This window comes from Argentina anserina, chromosome 6 (genome assembly GCF_933775445.1).
Source record: "Argentina anserina chromosome 6, drPotAnse1.1, whole genome shotgun sequence".
NCBI classification, from domain to species: Eukaryota; Viridiplantae; Streptophyta; class Magnoliopsida; order Rosales; family Rosaceae; genus Argentina; species Argentina anserina.
Genome location: NC_065877.1, coordinates 10,246,762 through 10,272,695, shown reverse-complemented (window position 1 = coordinate 10,272,695; position 25,934 = coordinate 10,246,762). Strand labels below are relative to the sequence as shown.

General features: G+C 41.5%; 3 protein-coding genes across 3 annotated transcripts; 2 read left to right on the top strand and 1 right to left on the bottom strand.

Moving 5' to 3' along the window:
• Window positions 1–4,633: 4,633 nt before the first annotated feature.
• Window positions 4,634–7,165, top strand: LOC126797715 (leucine-rich repeat receptor-like protein kinase PXC1). Its single transcript, XM_050524419.1, has 2 exons — window positions 4,634–6,038; window positions 6,134–7,165. The coding sequence occupies exons 1-2, from the start codon at window positions 4,676–4,678 to the stop codon at window positions 6,805–6,807; spliced, it is 2,037 nt and encodes a 678-aa protein (XP_050380376.1). The 5' UTR covers window positions 4,634–4,675; the 3' UTR covers window positions 6,808–7,165.
• Window positions 7,166–7,558: 393 nt separating this feature from the next.
• Window positions 7,559–11,040, bottom strand: LOC126797730 (uridylate kinase PUMPKIN, chloroplastic). The gene is made up of 7 exons (XM_050524434.1): window positions 10,185–11,040; window positions 9,958–10,093; window positions 9,790–9,843; window positions 9,618–9,709; window positions 8,660–8,895; window positions 8,324–8,494; window positions 7,559–8,053 (listed from the first exon to the last, which is right to left on the bottom strand). The coding sequence occupies exons 1-7, from the start codon at window positions 10,943–10,945 to the stop codon at window positions 7,956–7,958; spliced, it is 1,548 nt and encodes a 515-aa protein (XP_050380391.1). The 5' UTR covers window positions 10,946–11,040; the 3' UTR covers window positions 7,559–7,955.
• An 8,812-nt stretch (window positions 11,041–19,852) lies between these two features.
• LOC126797727 (pyruvate kinase 1, cytosolic) lies at window positions 19,853–25,554 on the top strand. The gene is made up of 16 exons (XM_050524431.1): window positions 19,853–20,017; window positions 20,118–20,214; window positions 20,310–20,407; window positions 20,589–20,744; window positions 21,062–21,139; window positions 21,581–21,712; window positions 21,831–21,911; window positions 22,020–22,091; window positions 22,173–22,262; window positions 22,346–22,490; window positions 22,715–22,803; window positions 22,974–23,069; window positions 23,182–23,249; window positions 23,791–23,890; window positions 24,398–24,457; window positions 25,149–25,554. The coding sequence occupies exons 1-16, from the start codon at window positions 19,949–19,951 to the stop codon at window positions 25,299–25,301; spliced, it is 1,584 nt and encodes a 527-aa protein (XP_050380388.1). The 5' UTR covers window positions 19,853–19,948; the 3' UTR covers window positions 25,302–25,554.
• Window positions 25,555–25,934: the final 380 nt, after the last annotated feature.

Genomic DNA, 25,934 nt, shown 5'->3' with positions numbered 1-25,934 from the left:
GAAAACGAATACTCTTCTCTTCCTATCTTTCTCCTCTCTGCCCTCTCTCACCCTCTAACTGAGAATGGAACACACTTTGCTCTTTGTCTATGTGATGCTTAAACCTAGAGCATAACCCCTCCTTATATAGCTATAAGGACAAACATGTTTCCTCACCAAATATGAATCATAATCCTAATAGTGGTAGGCTGTAAAGCCTCCTCCTTCTACAAGTAAACCATCATCAATAAGGATTCACTATCATTACCGGAACACCATACTCTAAGAAACCATCTTAGGAAAAAACACATGGGCTGGAAACCCAACAATCTCCCCCTCCAGACCATGAGGGAGGTACACCGGCGCGACTCCATCACCAGGAGTTTGCCCAAGCTGACTTGATGCAGAACTATGTGGTTGGAGCATGCAGCTCCCTCTGATCAGGTTCTCCCTGATCGAACAACTCATCACCATGTCCCTGTTGGTGGAACAGCTCTTGACCATCTTCACCCTGGTCAGAAAACCCATTGGAAAAGGACATTTGAGACCACTTTTCCAGAACGCTTTTCTTCCTTATATGGCCGTCACCATGACGCCGTATGTCCGAAGAAGTATCACCCATTGCACTCGAGTCATCTTTTATACACCAAGTTATGTGTCTTGTACAAGGAATGACAAAACTCTCCACTAGCAACGTCCAACGATCGATTCGTAAGCTTCCACTTCCCATCACCAATAAACTGGGTGAAACCTTGCCTGTCAAGAGCACTTGCAGACAGTATGTTGACACGTAGATCCGGAACGTGTCTCACATCCTTCAATGTCATATGGTAATCCAAATTAGTCTCGATGCAAATATCTCCTATTCTCGAAATCTTGGGGTAGCTTGAATTGCCCATCTTTAACATCCCAAAGCCATCTACCTTGTATGTAGAAAAGAGCTCCAAGTTGGAACTAACATGACAACTTGCACCCGTATCCACGAACCAATCTTGTCACCCACATATAGACATTCTTGTAAAGTAAGAAGTTCATCCGAAACATCTGAAATACAAGCAGTATAGGCGTATAGCTATTATCTTCACCATCTTGGTACTTGTCTTTCTTCTTGTTTTATTTCCACTTTCGACACATCCGCTTCATGTGGCCTTTCTCGCCACAATAGTGACAATCATCACTAAACCTTTGACTTGAATTCTTGTCTTTACCCTTCACATAAAGGGCTCTTGCGTGCTCATTGTATGTGCCAACACTTTTTCTTCTTTGTTCTTCGTTAAGCATGTTATCCTTAACGGTATCCATAGACAATACACCATTAGACTCAGAATTACTCAAGGTTACCACGAAAGTTTCCCAACTATCCGACAAAGTTCCTAGCAACAGCAATGCGAGTAGCTCATCATCAACCTTCATACCCATTGTCGACAACTGGTTGGTCACATTCTGGAAATTGTTCAAGTGCACAGCCACACTACTATTGTCATCAAACTTCATGTTGACCATCTCTTTGATAATGAATGCTTTCTTCGCAGCGGTCTTCTTCTCAAATAGGGACTCCAATATCTTCCAGAGTTCTTCCGCATCAGTTTCTTTCGAGACATGGTGAAAGACGTTATCATCAACCCATTGCCTTATCGTACCAACTGCTTTCCGGTGTAACTTTCGCCACTTCTCATCAGTCATATTGGTTGGCTTTGCAGCCACACCCTCTATGGCCTCATGCATATCCCTACAATACATGATATCCTCCATTCTTGGCTTCTACGTCACCCAATTCTTGTGCGTGAGTTTGATCATTATGCATTTCACATCATCATCCATTCTAACAACACCGATTTCAGCCGAACCCAACCTTCAACTAGGCTCTGATACCACTTGTAGTGTATCGGTCAACAAGTTAGTCAGAGAAACAGAACAAGCACAGCAAACCAAGAGAAACAATCACAAAGAAAAGAACATAAGAACACAGATTTAAGGTGGTTCAGCAAATAGCTTTGCCTACATCCACCGGACAGAAACACACACTTCCACTATATTAATAATGGATACACAAGAAAGACTAAGAAAACGAATACTCTTCTCTTCCTATCTTTCTCCTCTTTGCCCTCTCTCACCCTCTAACCGAGAATGTAACACACGTTGCTTTTTATCTATGTGATGCCTAAACCTAGAGCATAACCCCTCCTTATATAGTCATAAGGACAAACATGTTTCCTCACCAAATATGAATCATAATCCTAATAAGGATAAACATGTTCTCCTTCTACAAGTAAATCATCATCAATAAGGATTCTCTATCCTTACCGGAAACACATGGGCTGGAAACCCAACACTTTGCTTTCCAAAGACTCAAAGTGGTCATAACTAATAACTAATAAGCAACAACAGGCAAAGTTAATCATGCAACTCCTTTATGTAAAAGCCTAACAAAGTAGTCCAACGCCAAGAACGATGATAATTCATATTATGGGTAAGATTTTGATCGCTAGCTACCTAGGTTAAAATAGCAGATGAGATTATTGGAGGGAGTCAACGTCAATTTCATTTTAATATCAATTGCTCAAATGCAAACGGTCATGTATGCAAGTATACATTAACTTTAGTCAGAATGAGACAATTGATTCTTGATATATATTCACAGAGAGAAGTAGACATTTGAATCTGAGAGGTAGGAGATCCTATTATATGTGTATGGATATATGACAGAAACCCAACTATGAGGCTGAGAATGGATTAGATTTTGAAGGCAAAATTGATGTAATTTGAATTTGAATTTGGATTTGAATGCGAGTAGTAGTTTTAGCCTAGTAAATGGATGTAAGGTTGGCTTATGTAGTTATACACAATATCGATTTGGTCAATAGTGACTTCCAAGTAGAAGCATTAATATGATTGAAATGCTCCATATAACTCCTTCTCTTTTGTAAAAAACTAAGTAGTCATAGTCGCCTAGTAGCAATTGCCTATTGATTCCTTAGATTTAGTTAGGGCTGGGCAAAAAGCCCAAAGAAGAAGAAAAAACCCGGACCGGACCGACGGACCCGTCCGGGCGGGCCGGGTTTTTTTCCGGGCTCATATGTTGTCATGTGATAAACGGACCGGGTTTTGTTATGTCCGGGTCGGTCCCGGGCCTTCAAATCTTTAAATAAAAAAAACCCGGAAACCCGAGACATTAGGTGTTATTTTGTAATTGTCTTTCGTAAGTGATCCTAAACTTATAGAATATATACAATGACACTGGAACATAACCAAATAACCCTAAACTTAACTAATTCTAATCTCATGATTCCCATTGTCGTCGCCTCGCATTGCCGATTGGCCGCCAACCAGCCAAAAACAGAGTTAGGCTCAAAAAACCGGGCGGGCTCGGTCCGGATGTTACCGGTCCGGGTTTTATCCGGGCCCTGCAATTAACTGACCCGGGCCGGGTTTTACCCGGGCCGGGTTTTACCCGAGCCCTGATTTTTTAAGAAAAAAGCCCGGCCCGTCACACTACAATCGGCCCGGGCCCGGGTCCTGAAAAAAAAAAGCCCAGGCCGAACCCGCGCCCTAGATTTAGTAAACTTGACGAAGTCTGTCTATCTCAGTGCAGTGGTTCTGGACGAAGCCAAGTCGATACATACGATAGGCGAAGGCCGGGAACGCAAGTTTGATCGAGGCGCCAAAGGGACCGAAGGTGAAGAAAAGGCTCGGGATGGATTTAGGAGTCTTTGTGCGAGCCGTATGCGGTGAGAGTCGCACGTACGGTAACGAGGGGGGTTCGCGTCTATACGTGTAGTGTGGTGGTTGGGCCTACCCACCCTATTTGTTCCATGATCTATGGGTCTACTGGAGCTACCCACTTCGATCAATTAGCCAAAATTATGACTGGTGAGTGCACATGTGAGAGTCGGTTAGAGAATTTAGACACTACTTGGGTGAGGCAGATTTTTTATTTTTAAATGTATCTCCTAAATTTTGATTCATCTATCTTTTTACTGAAGTTTATAAACTATTACGAGATCATTCTTTTTTTAAACAAATCACTTAGTGGGCACAAGGTGTCGCAATTGTTATTAATAATAGTAGCGTTATGCAACTATTACGAGATCATTTGTAAAAGCTAAGGAGTTTAGAAATCACCAAGAAATCCTTCTAAGTTCTAAGTAATACTTCTAAAATTTCTTTTTAACTCTATTTAACTAACATCACTCAAAATGTATACAAATTGCAAGTATCTAAGATTAGTAGAGTACCGAAAACGCTGTCAACAAGCACACACTTCTCCCTCAAACAATGTCATACCCAATTTACCAACTTGTGTGTGTTACTAGTGTCTAACATGCCGCCATGGACCACGACTCATCTTTGCCTATGGTCAAGAAAAAGTGACAAAGATGTACCCTTCTCTTACATCCCTTTACTCATTCCACATGAAAGGAGTGGAAAACATCAATGATTCCCACAACCATACCATGCTCATATTCTTCCTCTTTAATCATACCCCTTCTCCCCAAAAGCACCCCATACGCCCCATAATCATAACATTCCTCCACAAAAATAAAAATTAAACAAAGTAAAAAATAAAAAAGCTAAAAAAGTAAAATAAATAAATTTCTCTTTTCCCCACTTATTATCATCATCTCTCTTCAGTCTTCCTTTTTTGAATAACACTCTTGTCTTCTTTCCTTCTCTTCCCGCCTAAGCTCACACAGCCATGAAGAAGAAGCCTTATCCTTTCGCCTTCGCCTTCCTTATCCTTCTGGGCTTCATTTCATTCTCAGTCTCTTTTCCGGCGCAGAACGACACGTCAGCTTTAACTCAATTCCGCCTCCAGACGGACACCCACGGCTACCTTCACTCCAACTGGACCGGACCCGACCCCTGCGACGCTGCATGGCTCGGAGTCCGGTGCTCCACCAACAACCTCCGAGTCGTTGGCCTCTACCTCCCTTCACTCAACCTCCGCGGCCCACTGGACTCGCTGGCTCAGCTGGACCAGCTCCGTCTCCTTGACCTCCACAACAACCGCCTCAACGGCACCGTTTTGCCATTGGCCAACTGCACCAACCTCAAGCTACTCTACCTCTCAGGGAACGACCTCTCCGGCGAGATACCGCCTGAGTTTTTCTCGCTTCGGCGACTTCTCCGCCTCGACCTCTCCGACAACAACATCCGCGGCGTCATCCCTGTTGGCCTCTCCCGCCTGAGCCGGCTCCTCACGCTCCGGCTCCAGAACAACGTCCTCTCCGGCAAGATCCCTGACATCTCAGGCTCCCTCCCCGACCTAAAGGAGCTCAATCTAACCAACAACGAGCTCTACGGAAAGTTACCAGAAGGTTTGCTCAGAAAATTCGGCCAGGAAAGCTTTTCCGGCAACGAAGGGGTCTGCGGCTCGTCTCCGTTACCGGCTTGCTCCTTCACCGGAGCTAACAGCCCTCCCTCGGCGGCTTCTTCCGAAACGGTGCCGTCTAATCCCAGCTCTTTGCCACAAACAAGCATCATAAACGAGCCTAAAGTAAAAACATCAAGAAAAGGATTGAGTCCTGGTGCAATAGTAGCAATTGTGATAGCTAATTGTGTAGCCGTTCTCGTCATCATTTCGTTCATTTTGGCTCACTACTGCGCCAGAGACCGAAGCTCGAGCTCTATTGTGGGGAGCGAAGCGGGGAAGAGGAAGAGTGGGAGTAGCTATGGGGGTGAAAAGAGGGTGTATGCTAATAATGGGGGAGGTGACAGTGATGGCACTAATGCTACTGATCGGAGTAAGCTAGTGTTTTTCGACAGGAGAAAGCAGTTTGAGCTCGAGGACTTGCTACGGGCCTCGGCGGAGATGTTGGGGAAAGGGAGCTTGGGGACGGTGTACAGGGCCGTGCTTGATGATGGTTGTACAATGGCGGTGAAGAGGCTCAAGGATGCTAACCCTTGTGCGAGGAAAGAGTTTGAGCAGTATATGGATTTGATTGGGAAGATTAAGCACCCTAATGTGGTCAGGCTCAGTGCTTATTACTTTGCTAAGGAGGAGAAGCTTCTTGTCTATGACTATATGCCTAATGGAAGCTTGCATTCACTTCTTCATGGTAATTGGTATTTTGCAATTTACATTATCAAAACTGTTGAGCATTTGGCTAGTTTTTTGTGCTGTAACTGTTGGGGTTTCTGTTGTTGTAACCAGATAATCGCGGCCCGGGGAGAATTCCTTTGGATTGGACTACAAGGATCAGCTTGATGTTGGGTGCTGCTCGCGGACTAGCTCGGATTCATACAGAGTTTAGTGCTGCGAAAATTCCGCATGGGAATGTGAAGTCTTCCAATGTTCTACTTGACAAGAACGGTGTGGCTTGCATTTCAGACTTTGGACTATCCCTGCTTCTGAACCCGGTTCACGCCATTGCAAGGCTGGGAGGATACAAAGCTCCTGAGCAAACAGAGACCAAGAGGCTATCGCAGACGGCAGATGTATACGGCTTCGGGGTTTTGTTGTTGGAGGTTCTCACAGGGAGAGCTCCTTCCATGTACCCTTCTCCTGCTCATCCACGGATGGATGAGGAGGAGCAGGCGGTGGACCTGCCGAAATGGGTGAGGTCTGTGGTGAAGGAAGAATGGACTGGGGAGGTGTTTGATCAGGAACTTCTTCGGTACAAGAACATTGAGGAGGAGCTTGTGTCAATGCTCCATGTGGGATTGGCATGTGTGGTGCCTCAGCCTGAAAAGAGGCCTACTATGGCTGAAGTGGCTAAGATGATTGAGGACATAAGAGTAGAGAGATCTCCTCTTGGTGAAGACTACGATGATTCTCGCAATTCGCTGTCTCCTTCAATTCCCACCACCGAAGATGGACTAGCTTGATCGTTCTTGCTGATCCCCCTATTGCCTATTCATTTCCTGCGCCGTAAATCTCAGTTTCTGTAGTTCATCCTCGTTCTCGTTTTGCATTGTCTCGCTGCGAATTTCTGCTACTGGTGGCTCGTTCTCAAGCCTTGTTCTTCTTCAGTTGTGCTCTGCCATGTAATGTAGTATCTGTAAGTCCTTGTATTTCAAATTGTTGCAGGTGAGGCCGTGAGGAGTTGGATCATCTTACATTCTTACCTACTAGTTTTAATCGGTTGCTATTATGTAATGTAATGTAGCTTGTAATAATATGCCTATGTTTGTCCCTAGTCAAATTAAAACTTGCGACTTGTAGTCGGCAAAAGCTTTGTCTGCACCATTCTTTACATTTCCATTACCACTGTTTAGTATCACACTGCTAAATTAATTCTCCCTTTGGGTGAAATAGAAGCGAGGCTGATGCTTTAACATGTGTGTGTGCTAACGTGAACGGAACTTCACGATGGATTCAATGAAAACACTTTCTAATAGATGATCCGCGGCTTTGACACCATTTCCGACCAACGGTTCAATACGAAAGGGAAGAGGAATATCAAATCCCGACTCTATCATCCTAATTCAAATATCATTGCTGCTGCATTTAACACTTGCCTGGATTTGACAATTTTCAAGCATCTACCTTTTGATAGAACTGATCGTACACAGACATAAAGCCATCTAGGAGTTTTAACTCTTAAGATGCATATATAGGATTTAAAGTTCACACAGATTAGTACAACAATAATTTCACTGTTTCATGAATCATAACTTAGAACACATGTAGTATTACATACTAAATGTACCAATGGAGAAGCTATCCTCATCTGCATCAACAATCTTCCTGAAAGAAATATTGTCACCAAGTTCATACGATTTACAAGACAATAAAAAGAACACTAGCACCGCCTTAATAACTTAAAGATGATCATCAATCAAGTAATCATCAATAACTAGCTAATGTTACAATAGTTAGAATCTATACTCTACCGCTGCATGTAGTCAGGTGACAAATCGTTTGGCATGGTATTGCAGTCTCAGCAAGTGGCCAGCAACCATGAGTACTCCCAACTTGAAAACTACCTAGGGCTACTTACCTAACCATACAACAGCTCCGGGATTTATAAACGTTAGCTCAGACTTTCTACCTGATCAATCAGGGTACCAACTTGTTCTCCACGAAGTGCTTTTGATATATTTCCAGTCTCTAGTAGATTAAAGATGACAACTGCACATAAACATAAATTGTATTTCATCCCCTGTATACATGAACAATGGCACTATCTGAGTGATCTACCATTCACAGTTTCTTAGACCCATGCTTGATGACAAAGTGTAGACAGTTGGATGACTCAATTATTCATTATTATTAAAAAAAATGAAATAACCCACTAGTCTACATTGCTAATATTATGCATTTATCATTTATGTACTGGAAATGGGAAATGCCTGCACCAAGATACAGCACAAGTCTGAAGCCAATTACGACTGTACTTACCTGGAATCCTGTTGTCTTCGCATAAGGTCAGTGCCATTGTGTCCATGTTGTGCTCGCCTCTGACAACCAAATCCCTAAAAGAGATGTGCTGGAACGTAAAGTTATTGTCTTGCGAAGTGCGGTCATACACACCATCAACATTGGTACCCTTGAGTACTGCTTCTGCATGGACTGAAAATCAAGAATGTCACAAACATTTATCAAAAGTCAAACAGATTCAGGGTGCGAGGATTCATGTATGTACCATGTGACTGTGTTCTAAGAGCTGAGGTGTAGAACAATAGTTCAAAATCTGGTGTATTATATTTTAAAGTGTCAAAAGGTACAGAGACATACTTTCAGAAGCTCTGAGTGCTGCAGCTGTGTCAGTTGTAAAGAGTGGATTTCCAGTGCCTGCACCAATTCCAGCAAATATTACAACCCTGCCTTTTTCAAGATGCCGGATGGCCCGTTGCCTATTGTATGGTTCAGCAAGCTCTGGCAGAGAAAATGCACTTTGAACACGAGTCTGGATTCCCATTTTCTCAAATGCTGACTGGAGCAGTATTGAATTCATTACAGTTGTCATCATGCTGGTAGACATGGGAGAATCAACTTGTTTAGGTCATGTAATGTGTGGGCACAAAATTCGGAATCATAAACACTACTAAGCAATTTCTAATGACCCTAGCAATAAGTTGCTGAAGATTGGACACCGAAGTACCAAACCCAATGTTCTTCCTAATTCAGATTACTTCTATTATACCCTTCACACATTACGCTTAGTCTCCTCACCAATCCAGGCAATTAGTCACATAATACATGCGTGATTTGACTGGAACACATAAGGATATGAAATGATACATCCTCCAGGATACATATACAAGACTAGTAAGACAACTAATTCATGAGTTCCCTGAGAAGTCAACCATGCAAGGCATGCTGACAAGCAGCTCTAGTTCAGAATAAATAAATGATCATATTGCTCCTAATTGAAAAGCAAAGAGAGGAATCAGCTAGTATCTAAACTATAGGCCAAGATGTGAAAGAGGAAAAAGAAAGGATTGGTACCATACAATTCAGAAAATAAAGAATGGCCCAAACACCTTCTGATCTTCTTCATTTAAGAAAATGTGAAAATCAGGATAATATTTCAAGGGAAACTGAGTATCCCAGTCGACCAGTTGGCATATCCCCAGGTTCGGATACCCTATTGCTAATTAAACCTTTTAAAGATCATAATCCTAAGTAACAGGTGGTATGATCCAAAAACACAAGGACAATGTCAAAATGCAAGATGAGCAATAACACTAACCCAGTCTGGTATGCAACGCTTCTGTCCAAACCTGTTTCATTAACCCATGTATTACCGCAAAAGAAGTTGCGACCTCCAATAACAATTGCCACCTAAAATTTACCAAGCTTGAATAAGTACAAATGAAGGGTGAACACAGAAATTCACAAATTACAATCACAGACATCATTACCTCCACTCCACTGCGGCAGGCTATTGCCACTTCTCTCGCAATCAGCATTGTCAGCTGCGCAATCAAAAAACACATCAACACTTGTTCAATGCAAGTAACACAGCAAAGACAAACTACTCACAAGCTAACACGATCACTCGAAAAAAAATATCGGAAGTGCATACAAACCTTGGGGTCAATGTTGTTAGCAGCGGTGCCAGCTAGAGCAGCGCCGCTGATTTTGAACACCACTCTTCGCCATTTAAGACTCACTTTCAGCTGCTTATTCATCAGAGGTGCAGGGCTAGTAATCGCACTCGCATTTCTGCTAACAAACAAAAAGAGAGTAAGCAACTATACTACACCATCAGCCACAACGCAATGCACCAAAATTAAAACAACCGAAATCTCCAGACCTCTTTGATTTCATAGTGCCACCGGAGGAAGTAACCGCTCTGTCATCGTCAGAGGTCGCCTTTGCCGGCAACGAATTGCCGACGATCTGCTCCATTCTCTTGAACCAAGGCCAATGACTCGGCGAGTTTCCAGAGTTGGTCATCCTGTGCCTCTCAAGCTTGTACCTCTTCTTCAAATTGTCAACCTTATTCTTACACTGCTCGACGCTCTTGCTTTGTCTCTCCGACCTCTGGCTCACGACGACGGCGACCTCCTCCCAATCTCGGCCTCTCAGATTTCCCCGATTCAGCTGCGTGAACTTGTCCATGTACGCATCCAGAAGGCAAGCGATCGCGCCGTCGCTCCACTCCTCCCGATCCTTCCGGTAATCTCCGGCGGAGACCGCCGAGGATTTCGATCTCCGGATGACGGTGTAAGAGCTTCCTCCTCCTCCTCCGCCGCCGCCGCCGGCTCCATCGCTGAGCTCATCGGACTGGTCCTTCCGCTTCGACGCGACGTCGTTCTGATCCGTGCCGCTGTCGAAGGGGTTGAACGCGGCGGCGTCAGCGTAGTCCTCCTCGCCGTCGTCCGGATCTTCGGCGGCGTTGGTCTTGTCGCCGCTGGAGACAGTGACGACAAGCTGGGGGTTGGAACGGGTGGCGAAGCGAGCGGCGTAGGGAGGGGGAATGCGGTGGGTGGCGGGAGGCGCATGGGGGTTGCGGTGGTTAGGGTTTGAGTCGTTACTGCCGAGGATTGAGAAGTCGTCGTCACAGGAGGCCATTAGAGAAGGAGGCGGACGTTACGGTTAGCTGGGGGTTGGGGGAACGACGACGTTAGGGAAGCAGAGGAGGAGGGGGGGAGACTGGAGAGAGAGAGAGAGACGAGGTGTTTTGACGGAAACGAGGGAGGGCCGGGGGATGGGCCGTGACGGTCCCGTTAAGTAACGAGACTAATAGTTGTTTCATGATATTGTAAAGTGTGTGGGACCCGGGTGTCATAGTTTTTGCGTTTTTTTGGTGATCAGGACCAGCTGATCTATGTTTGTGCTGGTTTGCTGGCAATGACCTTATTGTCTCGATCAATTTTAAGGCAACTGCATCAAATTTGTAAGACGCCGCTCACTTATTTTTATTCTGGAATCACCCTATACAAAGACGGAATGGCTGAGTAGGAATCACTCCAGGTTCGTCCATCATACTAGCAACACTACCACTTATCACCTCACTGAGTAGCACTAGCTCCTCCAAAACCAGGCAATCATCACCCGCCTTTGGGACCTTAGGCTTGTTCTTAGAACTTGGGCGATGACCTCCCTTCTTCTTTTTCTCCCTCATTCTCTTGGCCGGTGAGACTTTCAAGCTATCCTTTGTAATAGGGAAAAAAATATTTGAATAAGAAAAAATCTCAAAAGGACCAATTTATATTCCCTTACCCAAGAATCCAGACCCAATGATCATATAGCACGCACCACCGACACTACTGGCTCTGGGTCTAACACTTGTGGCACTGCCGGCATCACTAGTTGTGCCTCTAGCTCACTTTGAGTCATACCCGACAAAGAAAAAGAGAGCTTAGGTGCCGTCGAGGTATCAGGACCAATGCATGAGGCCAATTGAATCCACTTGCGCTAAATGGGTTACCCGAACACAATTAGAAACTTGCCACGTGTCAAAGAGGTAACGACTCCGACAAGTCCAAGAGACCTTGACAACCCGAGACCGGGTGTTCCAGCAATCCACAAATCCTGCAAAAACCCACTACTAGCAAATACTTGAATATGATAGGGTCAATCCCTCCCTAACGGAGGCGTGAAAACTATGTGATGTTCACATGAGTAAATCAAGCACACCTATTGCTTTGGTGACCCATTAATTGATGGAGTTGATTTTGTTGAAACTTGGAGCAACCTTTGTTGAAGGTAAGAAACAAATCTACCACCTTATGGTGGTATGTGGTTGATTTGTTTGACAAAGAAATAAGATTGCATTGATGAGCATACCAACATTGAGCATGAATCAAGGAAGAAGATTGACTTTGCTTCCATGCATGTTACATGCAAATGCATGAATTGCACAAAGATGTTTGCATATATATTTGCATGAGAAGTGGTGCAATAAATATAGAAGAACAATAATGGAGAGATCATCTTGTGTGTGATCAAGAGTTAGAGATAGAGAGAAAACTCCAAGTAAAGAGTTTTGTGTGTGTAGCAAAATAAAGTGTGTGAGAGTGTATCCCTTCAAGTGTGAGTCTTGTAGTAGTGTTTCTCTTAGTGTAACATTTCTTTGTATAGTGAAGGTTCTTTATTGTTGCTACCCGTGGACGTAGGCACTTTGCCGAACCACGTTAAATCCCGGCGTTCTCTTTCATTTTATTTTTCGCTTGTGGTTGTGAGTTATTTCGATTTCCATTCTTCAGTTCATTCTTCTGCATTCCCTAACAGTGGTATCAGAGCTCCTGGTTCTGACTGGGAGCTGCTAGAATGGAAGGATCACGGAGTACCATGATCAGACTCAACCGCTCCAACTGGATTACCTGGAAGCCGAGAATGGAGGATATTCTCTATTGCAAAGATTTGCATGAGCCGATTGAGGGAGACGATGCCAAGCCAAGTGAGATTTCACCAGAAATTTGGACGAAGATGAACCGCAAAGCCATCGGTCATATTCGTGAATGGGTGGACAATAGTGTGTTTCACCATGTTGCCAATGAAACCAGCGCGCATGAGCTTTGGTTGAAGCTGGAGTCCTTATTTGAGAAAAAGACTATTGCCAAGAAAGCTTTTCTCATTAAAGAGCTCATCAACATGAAGTATCGGGGAGACGTTCGAGTGACCGAGCACCTCAACAACTTTCAGAGTGTACTCAATAAATTAGCCACGATGAGCATGAAGATTGATGATGAGTTACAAGCGTGGCTGCTGCTCGGGTCATTACCAGATAGCTGGGAGACATTTGTTGTCACTGTAAGTAACTCTGCTCCTAATGGTGTATTATCTATGGAAAATATTAAAGATAATATGTTGAATGAAGAAACAAGAAGGAGTTCTTCATCAAGTTCAGAAAATGGTCAATTCTTCGTTGCGGAAAGGAGAGGAAGGAACAAGAGCAAAGGACCCAGAGGTCACGAAAGGAGTATTAGCAAATCCAGAACAAGGTTTAATGGAAAGTGTTCCAGGCCACATGAAGAAAAATTGTAACAAATTGAAGCGGGAATTCAAAGAAGCAAGAGAAGACACTACTCATCAACAAAAGGAGGACACAAACAATGTTGCTGCTGCGGTGTCTCATGATGAGTGTGAGTTCCTGTCACTTGGAGGTGAATGTCTACTAGTAGATAATCCTGGAGTTCAATGGATCGTTGATTTTGGAGCCTCGTTTCATGCCACTTATCACGTAGAGTTCTTCACTACGTACAAAGCAGGTGACTTTGGTAAAGTGAAGATGAGCAATGACAGCTACTCCAATATTGCTGGGATTGGAGATATTTGCTTGCAGACAGATGTGGGCTGTCAGTTATTGTTGAAAGATGTAAGACATATTCCTGGTCTACATCTCAATCTTATGTCAACTGGTGTACTTGATCGACAAGGCTTTCATCATCATGGGGGTGATGGAAAGTGGAAGCTTACCAAGGGATCTCTTGTAGTTGCCAAAGGAAAAATGTGTTGCACACTCTATAAGACCTATGGAAAGATATGCAAGAGTGAGTTGAATGCAGTGGAGGAATCTTCTCCAAGTTTGTGGCATAGACGTCTTGGCCACATGAGTGAGAACGGATTGCAGTTGTTAGCAAAGAAGTCGTTAATTCCTGTTGCCAAAGGTAACTCACTAGACTGTTGTGATTATTGTTTTATTTGGTAAGCATAAGAAAATTAGTTTTTCAAAGACTTTCACTAGGAAAGAAAATATTCTAGATCTTGTACATTCAGATGTGTGTGGCTCGATGGAAGAATAATCATTAAGGATGCATAAGTATTTTGTTACTTATATCGATGATGTTTAACGAAAGGTTTGGGTTTATTTGTTGAAATCCAAAGATCAGGTGTTCCAGACATTTACAATTTTCCACACTATAGTGGAAAGGGAGACTGTAAGAAAATTGAAGTGTCTTCGTAGTGATAATGGCGGAGAGTACATAGCGCATGAATTTAGAGATTATTGTGCAAAGCATGACATCAGACATGAGAAGACAGTTCCTGGAACCCCTCAACATAATGGCGTAGCAGAGCGGATGAATCGTACCATTATGGAGAAAGTCAGATGCATGTTGAAGATGGCAAAATTATCAAAAGAATTTTGGGGAGAAGCTGTGAAGACTGCGTGCTACCTAATCAACAGAGCACCATGTGTATCTTTAGAATTTAAGACTCCAAATGAAGTCTGGACCGGGAAAGATGCATCCTACTCACATTTAAGAGTATTTGGATGTAAAGCATTCGCACTTGTATCCAAGGAGCATAAGAAAAAGCTGGATGACAAGGAGACACCATGCATATTTGTAGGCTATGGTGAAGAAGAATTTGGCTACCGGTTGTGGAATCCAAAGACGAAGAAATTCATAAGAAGCAGAGATATGGTGTTCCATGAAGACCAATCTATTGCAGATTTCGACAAAGAGGTACTACCAAATGCAACAAGTGATAGTCGCATTTATGATTCACCATTGCAGCAGGAATACAACATTGGGCTGCAAAGTGATAGATTTGAAAATGTACCTGACACGGGAGATGTTGAAGTTGAAGATGAAAGGGAGTTTGATCAGGGGGAGCAGCATGTGAATAATCAAGTAGTTGTTCGTAGAAGAACCAGGAGGCAAATTCCATCCACCAAGTATCCATCATCTCAATATATTTTGGTGACTAATGATGGAGATGATCCTTATGCAAATTACATCCTTTTGACCAGTGACGGAGATCCTGAAAGTTACAGGAAAGCAAAGATTCATCAAGACCACGACAAATGGAGGCTAGCCATGGAGTCTGAGATGGAGTCTTTACTAAAGAACGGCACATATGAGTTGATGAAGCTTCCTAAAGGCCGAAAAGCACTCAAGAACAAGTGGCTGTTCAAGTTAAAGCGAGATGAGAATGAGAAACTGACAAAACTGCATTTCTTCATGGTGATTTAGATGAAGAAATATATATGGAGCAACCATAAGGTTTCGAAGTCAATGGAAAGGAGCATATGGTTTGCAAGTTGAAGAAAAGCCTGTACGGATTGAAGCAAGCACCAAGACAATGGTATAAGAAGTTTGACTCTTTCATGGTGAGTCATGGGTGCAAAAGAACGTCAGCAAATCTGTGTGTTTATATTCAACAACCCGCTGGAGGTAATTTTATCATCTTACTACTTTATGTAGATGATATGTTAATTGTTGGCAAAGATACTCCTATGATTCAACAGCTAAAGACAAATTTATCAAAGTCCTTTGATATGAAAGATTTGGGACCAGCCAAGCAGATTTTAGGCATGGAGATTGCCCGTGATCGTGGGAATAAGAAATTGTGGTTATCACAAGAAAAGTACATTGACAAGGTACTAGAGCGTTTCCACATGGAGAAAGCAAAACTAGCTGCTACTCCACTTGCTAGTCACATGAAGCTCAGCTCAAAGCAAAATCCTACGAGTTAGAAGGAGGAGGAAGAAATGGCAACAGTGTTATATGCCTCAGCAGTAGGGAGCTTGATGTACGCGATGGTTTGTACTAGACCAGACATAACACATGCAGTTGGTGTTGTTAGCAGATTCTTATCTAATCCAGGCAAGGAGCACTGGAATGCTGTCAAGTGGATTCTGAGATACTTGCGAGGAACTTCAAAGATGAGTCTATGCTTTGGAAGTGGCAAGTCTGAACTAGTTAGCTACACATATGCAGATATGGCCGGGGATATTGACACGAGAAAGCTTATATCCGGATACCTAATCACGTTTTCAGGGGGAGCTGTCTCGTGGCAATCAAAGCTACAAAAATGTGTTTCTTTGTCAACTACAGAAGCAGAGTATATTGCAGCTACGGAAGCGTGCAAAGATATTTTGTGGTTAAAGAGATTCCTACAGGAATTTGGTCATACACAACAAGAGTTTGTCTTGCATTGTGACAGTCAAAGTGCGATTCACTTGAGCAAGAATTCGAGTTTTCACTCGAGGTCAAAACACATTGATGTGAGGTATCACTGGATACGTGATGTGCTGGAAGATAAGGAAATGCTGCTGAAGAAAATTCATACAGACAATAACAGTTCAGATATGATGACGAAGTCTCTACCGAAGGAGAAGTTCGAGTTCTGCAGAAGCGCGTCTGGAATGGCGCATCCCTCCATCTAAGTCGGGAGGGGGATATTGATAGGGTCAATCCCTCCCTAATGGAGGTGTGAAAACTATGTGATGTTCACATGAGTAAATCAAGCACATCTATTGCTTTGGTGACTCATTAATTGATGGAGTTGATTTTGTTGAAACTTGGAGCAACCTTTGTTGAAGGTAAGAAACAAATCTACAACCTTATGGTGGTAGGTGGTTGATTTGTTTGACAAAGAAATAAGATTGCATTGATGAGCATGCCAACATTGAGCATGAATCAGGGAAGAAGATTGACTTTGCTTCCATGCATGTTACATGCAAATGTATGAATTGCACAAAGATGTTTGCCTATATAAAGGCATGAGAAGTGGTGCAATAAACATAGAAGAACAATAAGGGAGAGATCATCTTGTGTGTGATCAAGAGTTAGAGATAGAGAGAAAACTTCAAGTAGAGAGTTCTGTGTGTGTAGCAAAATAAAGTGTGTGAGAGTGTATCCCTTCAAGTGTGAGTCTTGTAGTAGTGTTTCTCTCGGTGTAACCTTTCTTCGTATAGTGGAGGTTCTTTATTGTTACTACCCGTGGACGTAGGCACTTTGCCGAACCACGTTAAATCCCGGTATTCTCTTTCATTTTATTTTCGTTTGTGGTTGTGAGTTATTTCGATTTCCATTCTTCAGTTCATCCTTCTGCATTCCCTAACAGAATAAAAACCAGAACTCTAACCGGTCTAAACTCGAAAGTCATCGGTGAGTATGCCCCTCCTTAACTGGGTTCAATACATTGTGCTGAATTCGGATCTTAGCCTTGGTGCCTCGTGCTAATATTGATTTAATCATGGTAAAATTAACATTTAATTAATGTGCTTCGTATACTTACATCCTTGAGTATGCAATATCGTGACTCTAGCTGTGACTTGTGAGGGTATATGAATATTCATTCCCTTGAGAAAGAACTTAGACATCTTTAAAATGGAAACTTTGATTCATTCATAGCCTTTAAGAAGGTTGAGGGGTTAATTGAACTTTGATCAATGCGTGATGACGTATAGAACAAAAGAGGCAACATGCTAAAACTACAAATATCAGATGAGAAAAGAAATCATTTTATACGCTTCATTGAGTCAAATATATAGGCCATTCATCCAACCACTTAAAAAATAATTTTGATGTAAGATACTTCACTATACCGTGAGATTTTGAATTATTCATGTTGAATTATAATGAGAAAACTATTTCATTCTTGTACTATTTTCAGGTTACATACCAATGCTTACTCAACCCCATCTGCTGGTGATGTGCTTACGGAGCATCTAACATGTCCATTTGAATATTCCATCTTCCTAACTTAGGTAATTCATTCATCATTTTTTCATGTTCTTCTGAAGTAGCACTTGCAGTAGTACCGCCGTTCAGCGCGTTTAATATATTTCAGACGAGTTGTTCTAGGATGTTTTTATTTATAAATTTGTTTTTCTTACCTACAAAATGTCTTATTGTACGAGAAATTTTTCAGTGCTACAGACGTGACAATGTCTAGTAGTTTACTATTACAATCACAATTTGACATGAAATATATAATAATAAATATAATATTTAAGTTATTTTATTAAATATTATGTTGGGTTTCTTTCTAAAACCCTACACCCTATCTTCTAAAACCCTAAAATCTACACACTAAACTCTAAACCCTAGTTCAAAATCATTAATACTCATGAAGATCATTTTCACAAATAATAAAAATATGTTAAATTATATTTTTTGTGTAATAAATCCAAGTGTGGAAATATAAAAAAACCACTAGACATTACCACGTGGTACTACGATAACATATAAAAATGTCTCCTCATTGCACGAGAACTAATTTTTTTTTAAAGTAATAAGTTTTATTTTTTTAGAATCGATGAAAGTCATATATTAGAACCGGGTAAAGTTGATATAGAATAAACACATTCCGCCCTCTCAAACCACGACATAATTGAAATGTGCAAAAAAAAAAACAAAAAAAAACCTAGCAACTAAATCTATGAACACTCCTATGATGAATCTCTGGGTATAGACACAAACAACCATAGCAGAACTGTTGACACCGCTCCTGAAAACCTGTTAGCACTGCTAATTTTTTCAAGAGCCAGGGAAACCGATCTAGCAGAATTCACACACCCATTAGGGGTGTTCTTAGCATATTCAACCTCCTCTTCCAAAAGAGCTAAGTGATAAATGAGGGTGACAAAACACCCTCCCTACTAGCCCAAACAGAAGGCCCATCCAAACCCAAGCTTAAACAACTTGGCTCAAGCCCACCAAAATCTGACTGCATAGTGCAACCCCAACATCGTTGTCTCCATTGGTCGACCAGACCACCCCATCACCCACACCGGGCTGGTCTTCTCGCTACAAAGAGTGTTGCCGCCGCTACCAAAAGAAGTCGTGGAAGGAGAGAACTGATCTCAGCTAATCGTGCCAAGATATGAAAGAATAACTTCACCGCCCTGATCGCCGACCACCACCAAGTTAGAGATCCAATTGCATAAGCTACCACCAAACATCGCCTTTGCAGTGCCGCATGACCACCGGAGTCACAAACCCCGACCCTTAGACTTGAAGTTGACAACTGACACCCAAGAGGGATGATGCCGCCGCCGCCATCCAAAATTCTAAGGTACTCAGAGTAAATAGGAGCTCGCTCTAATATGGCTCAATAAAAGTAAAAACTTTGAACATACGTAAAAAGAGTTTTGTATCCCAATTACCATGATATGCGATAACATAACCATGTTTATTTCAATGTACAAAGATAAATGAGCAAAAGTATAATGTGCATCTCCTTGAGAGTGACTCCATGAAGAATCTCTTGCGGGGTAAGATCAAACCACACACATGCACATCGATGCCAAGTGTGATTTTTACCAAAAAAACAACTCTCCGCATTTTCCAGTTTCAACGGTGGAAGTTGGCTTTCGAGGACCGTACTCCCATTCCAAAACGACAGCCCATAGAAATTGATCGACGACTTTTCACAAAACCACTGACGCTTCTCTTTTGTTTAAGCCAGCTTCTTCTCTTGTGCCCCCGCCGCAACTACGAGACAGCGTTGTAGTAGGTGGCCACTGTAGCCGCACCAAACCACACTCTAATACAACCCACCCGCATCAAACCACGTGCCTCATTTCCCCCTTTTGCCTAAACCCAAAAACCAGCCCACTCCCCCACGCGCGCGCATATTCGCGTGCGTCTTACGCTCCCCCCCCCCCCCGAAAACCACCACCTTCTCGCCCAAAGCAAAAACCTAATTGGCCCAGATGCCGCCACGTGGAAAGTATGAGAGTTTTTTAGGAGGAAGGTCAGAAAATAAACTAGAGCATATTCTGCCTGAGAGGTCAATTTTATACGCTCCTCTCTATTTCTTCTTCTTCTTCTCCAAGCAACCCCCCCCCTCTCTGTATCAGTCTCAGCTTGCTCTGTGATTCAGTAGCGATCGAAAATGCATTCCAATCATCTTCTTCTCGAGGAGCCGATTAGGATGGCTTCGATTCTCGAGCCCTCCAAGGCGGTGAGGATTCTTCCATCCCTAATGTTTATTTGATTTGAGAATTTTTGAATTCAGGTCGATCTGTAGCTAGAACCGATTCGATTTGATTGTTGTTTTGCAGAGCTATTTTCCTGCAATGACGAAGATTGTGGGGACGCTGGGGCCGAAATCGCGATCTATTGAGGTCATCTCGGCTTGCCTTAAAGCTGGAATGTCTGGTATGCTATTTTCGGTTGCTCTGTCTTGGTTTGGTACGGATATTTGAATGAGCGATTGAATATATTTTGATGGATTGAGTGTGTGTGGATTGCAGTGGCCCGATTCGATTTCTCGTGGGGTGACCCGGATCATCACCAGGATACTTTGGACAATCTCAAGGTGGCTGTTAAGAGCACTAAGAAGCTCTGCGCGGTATGGATTTGATTTCCGGGTGGTTCAAGTCTTTGAATTTATGCATGTTTTTGTTTTCTGTCTGTTGTTTTCGATTGCCCCTGGTGTTGCTTCGAGAATCTTTGTGTTCATTTTCTTAGTGAGTTGAACACATGGAAGGTGGGAAACTGATTGTCATGTAATTTTGGCTATTCCGTTACAGGTTATGTTGGACACTGTGGGTCCAGAGTTGCAGGTTGTCAACAGAGGTGAGAGGATCATTGAGCTTAAGGGAGATGGTTTGGTTATCCTGACCCCTGATCAGGGACAAGAACCATCTTCGGAGCTTCTGCCCATCAATTTCGATGGACTGTCAAAGGTGTGACTGCATCTATTCTTTAGTTTTGCTGTTAATTTTTCTAGATGGGCTCGGCTAAATATGAGCATGTTTGTGATCTGTTTATGTATAAGTTTTCCAGATGCGCTGTAAGCTGTTGTTGTGCAATTATCTTCTGAGCTTGAACTTTGTGTTTTTACTGTCTGCAGTGCTTCAATGTCTTTCAGTAGTAATCTTCTCATTACGATATATAGGATTGTGTTTACCTCTTACTTCAGTAGTATGCTGCAAGTATTAGTTTTGTTTGTCCTAGCCAAGATTAGATCTACTTAAAAGTCAATCTTCAAATGGTTATGCAGGTTGTGAAGAAGGGAGATACTGTTTTCATCGGTCAGTATCTATTCACTGGAAGTGAAACTACTTCTGCATGGTTGGAGGTAAAACAAAATTGAAATCAGAGATTACACTCGTTAAAGTCTTCCTTCCATAAATCGTGCCACCCAAAACTGAAAAATTCCTATTCTTCTTGAAACCAACCCAGTTAGGTCATATAACAGTATGTAATTTTTTTAAATTATATGTTATATAACATAATGGTCATATAATTCCTATTCTCCTCACAAGTTTATTTGTTTGTAAATAATTGTTTTGTCCTATTGTTGTCGTTTAATTATTTTTAACTAGAGTTATTTAAGGACTACAAATTGTTTCTTGTTTTCCTGTTCTTCGCCTCTGGCTCAATTTTACCCTTGAGATGAAAAGATATCAGTACAAGCTTTCACGTTATCTATCACTATAAATGAAGACAACTTTTCCACACAAGCATTTGCATAAACTGATAGGTTAAATGCATAGCTTATAGCTTTTGAATTGATCAGGTTTCTGAAGTGAAAGGAGAAGATGTCGTTTGTGTAGTAAAGAATTCTGCAACATTGGCTGGTTCTTTGTTCACTCTGCATATCTCTGAAGTTCATATTGACTTGCCTACGCTCTCTGATAAAGATAAGCAGGTCAACTAATTTTTACTTGGGAAATTTTAAGTCATTGAGCATGATTAAGGCTCTAATTGTTATTATGACTTGCTATCTTGGCTTATTTTCTGACTGTTTGAATTCACTGCTCCTCCAGGTTATCAGTAGTTGGGGACTTCAAAACAAAATTGATTTCCTCTCGCTGTCATATACCCGACATGCGGAAGATGTTCGCCAAGTGAGTCTTTCCTAGTTCCAAACCGTGTATTAATTTTCACTTGATACCTTTTATACTTTTAGCTCTAAAATATATTGTTTAACTTGGCTTATTCACACTTCAATGTAGGCCCGTGAGTTCCTTTCTAAGTTGGGTGACCTCAGTCAGACACAAATTTTTGCCAAGATTGAAAATGTGGAGGTGAAGATTCATCTACTTTCAGTTTACTTTCTGCTCTGTATAATACCTATGTATTTATATGAAATTTCTTCTTTACAATAGGGCTTAACCCATTTTGATGAGATTCTGCAAGAAGCTGATGGTATTATCCTATCTCGTGGAAATTTGGGCATTGACTTGCCTCCTGAGAAGGTACGTTTCCCTCACTTGAAGGTATTAATTCTTTTGTTATATAGTACATCTAATAAGTTACTAAATTCCTCTGTCCTCTGCAGGTGTTTTTGTTTCAAAAAGAAGCCCTTTACAAGTGTAATATGGCTGGAAAGCCAGCAGTTGTTACTCGTGTTGTAGACAGTATGACCGACAACTTGAGGCCAACTCGTGCAGAAGCAACTGATGTTGCCAATGCTGTTTTAGACGGTTAGTCACTATTCGACTCCATCTTTGCTTGGGGAGTCTTGTTTGAGGCCCATTTAATGATCTTTAAATGTTTTATGATATCTTTTTTTTTATCACTTTATGATAGTTGTTGATAGTGCCTTTTTTTTTCTGTAACTTTTTCTTTGTGACTCCTTGCACAATTATTCCATTGACAGGAATACTTTGTCAATTTGTTTGCTTGACCAAATATTTTGTGGTTGCAGGAAGTGATGCAATTCTTTTAGGTGCTGAGACTCTGCGTGGGTTGTACCCTGTTGATACCATCTCTACAATTGGTAAAATATGCTCTGAGGTTTGTATATCATTTATTTAATCATTTCTTTTTCTTGGCTTTGATTTGGTAACTCTCTGTATGACAGATTATCAGTTAAGATTGGATAATAGCTGTGAAAGGATCTGTCATAAGAAGCATGGTCTTAGGTACTCTAGATTGAGTATGAAAACAACTCTTATTTTATGCAGGCAGAGAAGGTCTTCAATCAGGACTTATATTTTAAGAGGACTGTCAAGTATGTTGGAGAGCCAATGACACACTTGGAATCTATTGCATCCTCTGCGGTACTTACTTAATAAGCTCTGCTCCTTTAATGTTTTTCTTCTGATGACTCTTCCTTGCTTTCCCCCATATGTTAGTTTGGTAGTTTGAATAGCCAATGTTTGAATTGTGTAGGTTCGGGCAGCCATAAAGGTGAAGGCATCGGTTATTATTTGCTTTACTTCTTCAGGAAGGGCAGCAAGGTATGTTGACTAATTATCTTGTTTAGTTGAAAGTATGAGTCATGTTTGTAGCAGCACAAGTATGAGTACATTATATAAACATCTTGTTTGGGGAATTTAGGGTTCTTAAATGCTGTAAAAGTTTGGGTTGTTAAACAGTATTAATATTAAAAGATGAGAAAAGAAGTGGACAGGAAAAATGTAGAAGCTACACCAGTAGGGTTCTAGGCATTACTTCCAAGTGTGTTGGTCAGGTGGCAGCACACACCTGGAGAGAAGCAAAAAAAACTTATCAATTTTCTTTTATTCGTCAAGTCCTCCTTAAAAGAATGTGATAATCTGAAAAAGGACCTAGCAAACAGAAGTACTCAAATACCCTTAAGCAGGAAATGTTTCTGACGAATCCTAACTTCCATCATTATGGTACCTCTTGGGTTTGTTGTCACTTTCTTTTTTCTTGTCATGAAAGATAGGTTTCTTCGGCTTCTATATGAGAATTGAGTTATGCTTCTATTTATTTGTTAATGTTCACAAGTACTCTAAATATTTCTGTCATGTGCAGGTTGATTGCTAAGTACCGACCCACAATGCCAGTTCTTTCAGTCGTCATCCCTCGGCTCAAGACAAATCAACTGAAATGGAGCTTTACTGGAGCCTTTGAGGTATCTCTTGACTATGACATCTAGCTCAACTAAAGCTGGGAAAAACACTGCACTTTAAATTACTTATTTAAAATGTACTCATTTGCATGTTGATAGCAAAGTTTGACAAGAATACATTTCGATTTTTCCAAGAGATGATTTGTCTTCTATTTTAGCATATATATATATATATATAATAATGCCAGTTGCTGCAGGAAGCTCATGAAAATTCCAAGTCTCATGCAGATTTTAACGTTGATGTTAATGTTCAGGTGTATTTTTGTTATTTTTGACATGCATAAACTCTTCCATATATGGGTAGCAAACTTTTTATATCTAGAAGCATAGTTGTGATGAAATAAATTGGACTTCATCTGTAGCATGCATAAGTTCCAGTGTTCTCAGACATGTGCAAAATCCGATGCCTTTGACTGTTAATTTTCTGTTGAATGTTGAAACTTATTTTGAGAAGTTTGCACTGCTTTACTTGAGATATCCATTATAACCTTGTTCCCTTTTGTAATGCAGGCAAGGCAATCACTCATAGTTAGGGGTCTGTACCCTATGCTTGCTGATCCTCGACACCCTGTAAGTATTTTTCGCATTGACTTGATACTTCTTCACAATTTTCTCTTTTGGTGGGTTTGAATGCAAATGTTTGGTTTCTGCTTTTTAAGTCTTAACTAGTTTTCAAATTATATATATAGTATATATGTATGTATGTTTCAACCATCTTTGACTACTTTTGATGGTCAACTCTTGCTATTAGTCTCTGGCTTTATTGTTTGATGTGTCACATTACTCACATAGATTAGAATATTGTTTTATAGTAAATAGGAACCTTGCTCGATTCCACCCACCTAGCTTCATCACTGTGCGTCAACATAGAGCGCTGTTTTGTAATTTGTGGTAATTGGATCTTCTGGAGCCATCTATTTGCAGTTTGGTATTAGGCACTCTAGGGTTCTTAGCTCAATAGTATCCAGTTCTGTGATTGCCCAGCCTTAAGTAATACAGCCTTGATTGCTTGATCATACATTCCCTTTGCAATTGGCTGGAGACCAAGTATTTTCAGTTTTGTGCATATGATGGGTTTGACTATCCGAGCAACCCACAGTAACCCCTATAGCTGGAATGTTACCTTGAGAAATTGTTGTTTGTCTATTATAGAAATAACAGTATTTCTGCTTGGTTTTATGTCACTTCTTTGCTCTCTTCTCGGGTTGTATCTTCCTATTTGGTTTCTAATTTGTTGTTCCATGAATACTATTTTCTCCAGGCGGAGACTACCAGTTCAACAAACGAGTCAGTTCTAAAGGTTGCTCTTGATCATGGTAAGGCATCAGGAGTTATAAAGTCGCATGACCGAGTAGTTATTTGCCAGAAAATCGGGGATGCCTCTGTTGTCAAGATTATTGAGCTCGAAGATTAGAAGCCTTCTTACCCTATAATCTCTTCTTTTTGTAACTTTTGGGGGGAGTGAACTGATCCCTTGTTACTTGCAAGGTTTACATCTGCGGGTTTTGGGGACTTGCATGTTGATTTCACTTCTATCAGTCTATGAAGGGTTGCACACTTGAGGCAACTATAGTCATTGATCTAAAGGTCTATGTTGTCCATGACCCCATTTTGTGTTTACATATCATAGCCAGTCAAGTCTCCAATAAAGATTATGCCTTTTGTGATCTTAATTTGTTCACAAATTTTGTTTCCGTTAGATTCCAGCTTGAGATTTTTTCTTGGTAAAACATTGCGTGTTTGATTTTGTCGAAAGTTCAGGGAGCAAGTTGAGACTTGATGTAAGGGGCATTGTTCAGAAACTAATTTTCAGTGACATTAACTTAACGACGCCCTAGTTCTAGTTTGTAGACAAAACACAACTGGTAATGATAGACACAAATTATCTTACCTCGTTTAGTTAAGCTGATCACATGAATAGCTCATGTGGTCTGTGGGTGCGCACCCTGATGATATACTGCTTACGGGTAAACGATTTGCGTGAGATAAAGTAATCATGAAACCTTGACCGATGTACCTTGCAGCCCGTACTGTTTGTTGACCATAA

What these genes read in the sequence shown, in the direction of transcription:
- LOC126797715 (XM_050524419.1), top strand. Translation starts at nt 4,676, where the DNA reads ATGAAGAAGAAGCCTTATCCTTTCGCCTTCGCCTTCCTTATCCTTCTG. An exon ending in CTTGCATTCACTTCTTCATG is followed by an intron (nt 6,039 to 6,133) that starts GTAATTGGTATT and finishes TGTTGTAACCAG; the next exon opens with ATAATCGCGGCCCGGGGAGA.
- LOC126797730 (XM_050524434.1), bottom strand. Translation starts at nt 10,945, where the DNA reads ATGGCCTCCTGTGACGACGACTTCTCAATCCTCGGCAGTAACGACTCA. An exon ending in GGCACTATGAAATCAAAGAG is followed by an intron (nt 10,094 to 10,184) that starts GTCTGGAGATTT and finishes GTTTGTTAGCAG; the next exon opens with AAATGCGAGTGCGATTACTA. An exon ending in AGCGTTGCATACCAGACTGG is followed by an intron (nt 8,896 to 9,617) that starts GTTAGTGTTATT and finishes CATGTCTACCAG; the next exon opens with CATGATGACAACTGTAATGA.
- LOC126797727 (XM_050524431.1), top strand. Translation starts at nt 19,949, where the DNA reads ATGCATTCCAATCATCTTCTTCTCGAGGAGCCGATTAGGATGGCTTCG. An exon ending in CCTTAAAGCTGGAATGTCTG is followed by an intron (nt 20,215 to 20,309) that starts GTATGCTATTTT and finishes TGTGGATTGCAG; the next exon opens with TGGCCCGATTCGATTTCTCG. An exon ending in GCTTTACTGGAGCCTTTGAG is followed by an intron (nt 23,891 to 24,397) that starts GTATCTCTTGAC and finishes TTTGTAATGCAG; the next exon opens with GCAAGGCAATCACTCATAGT.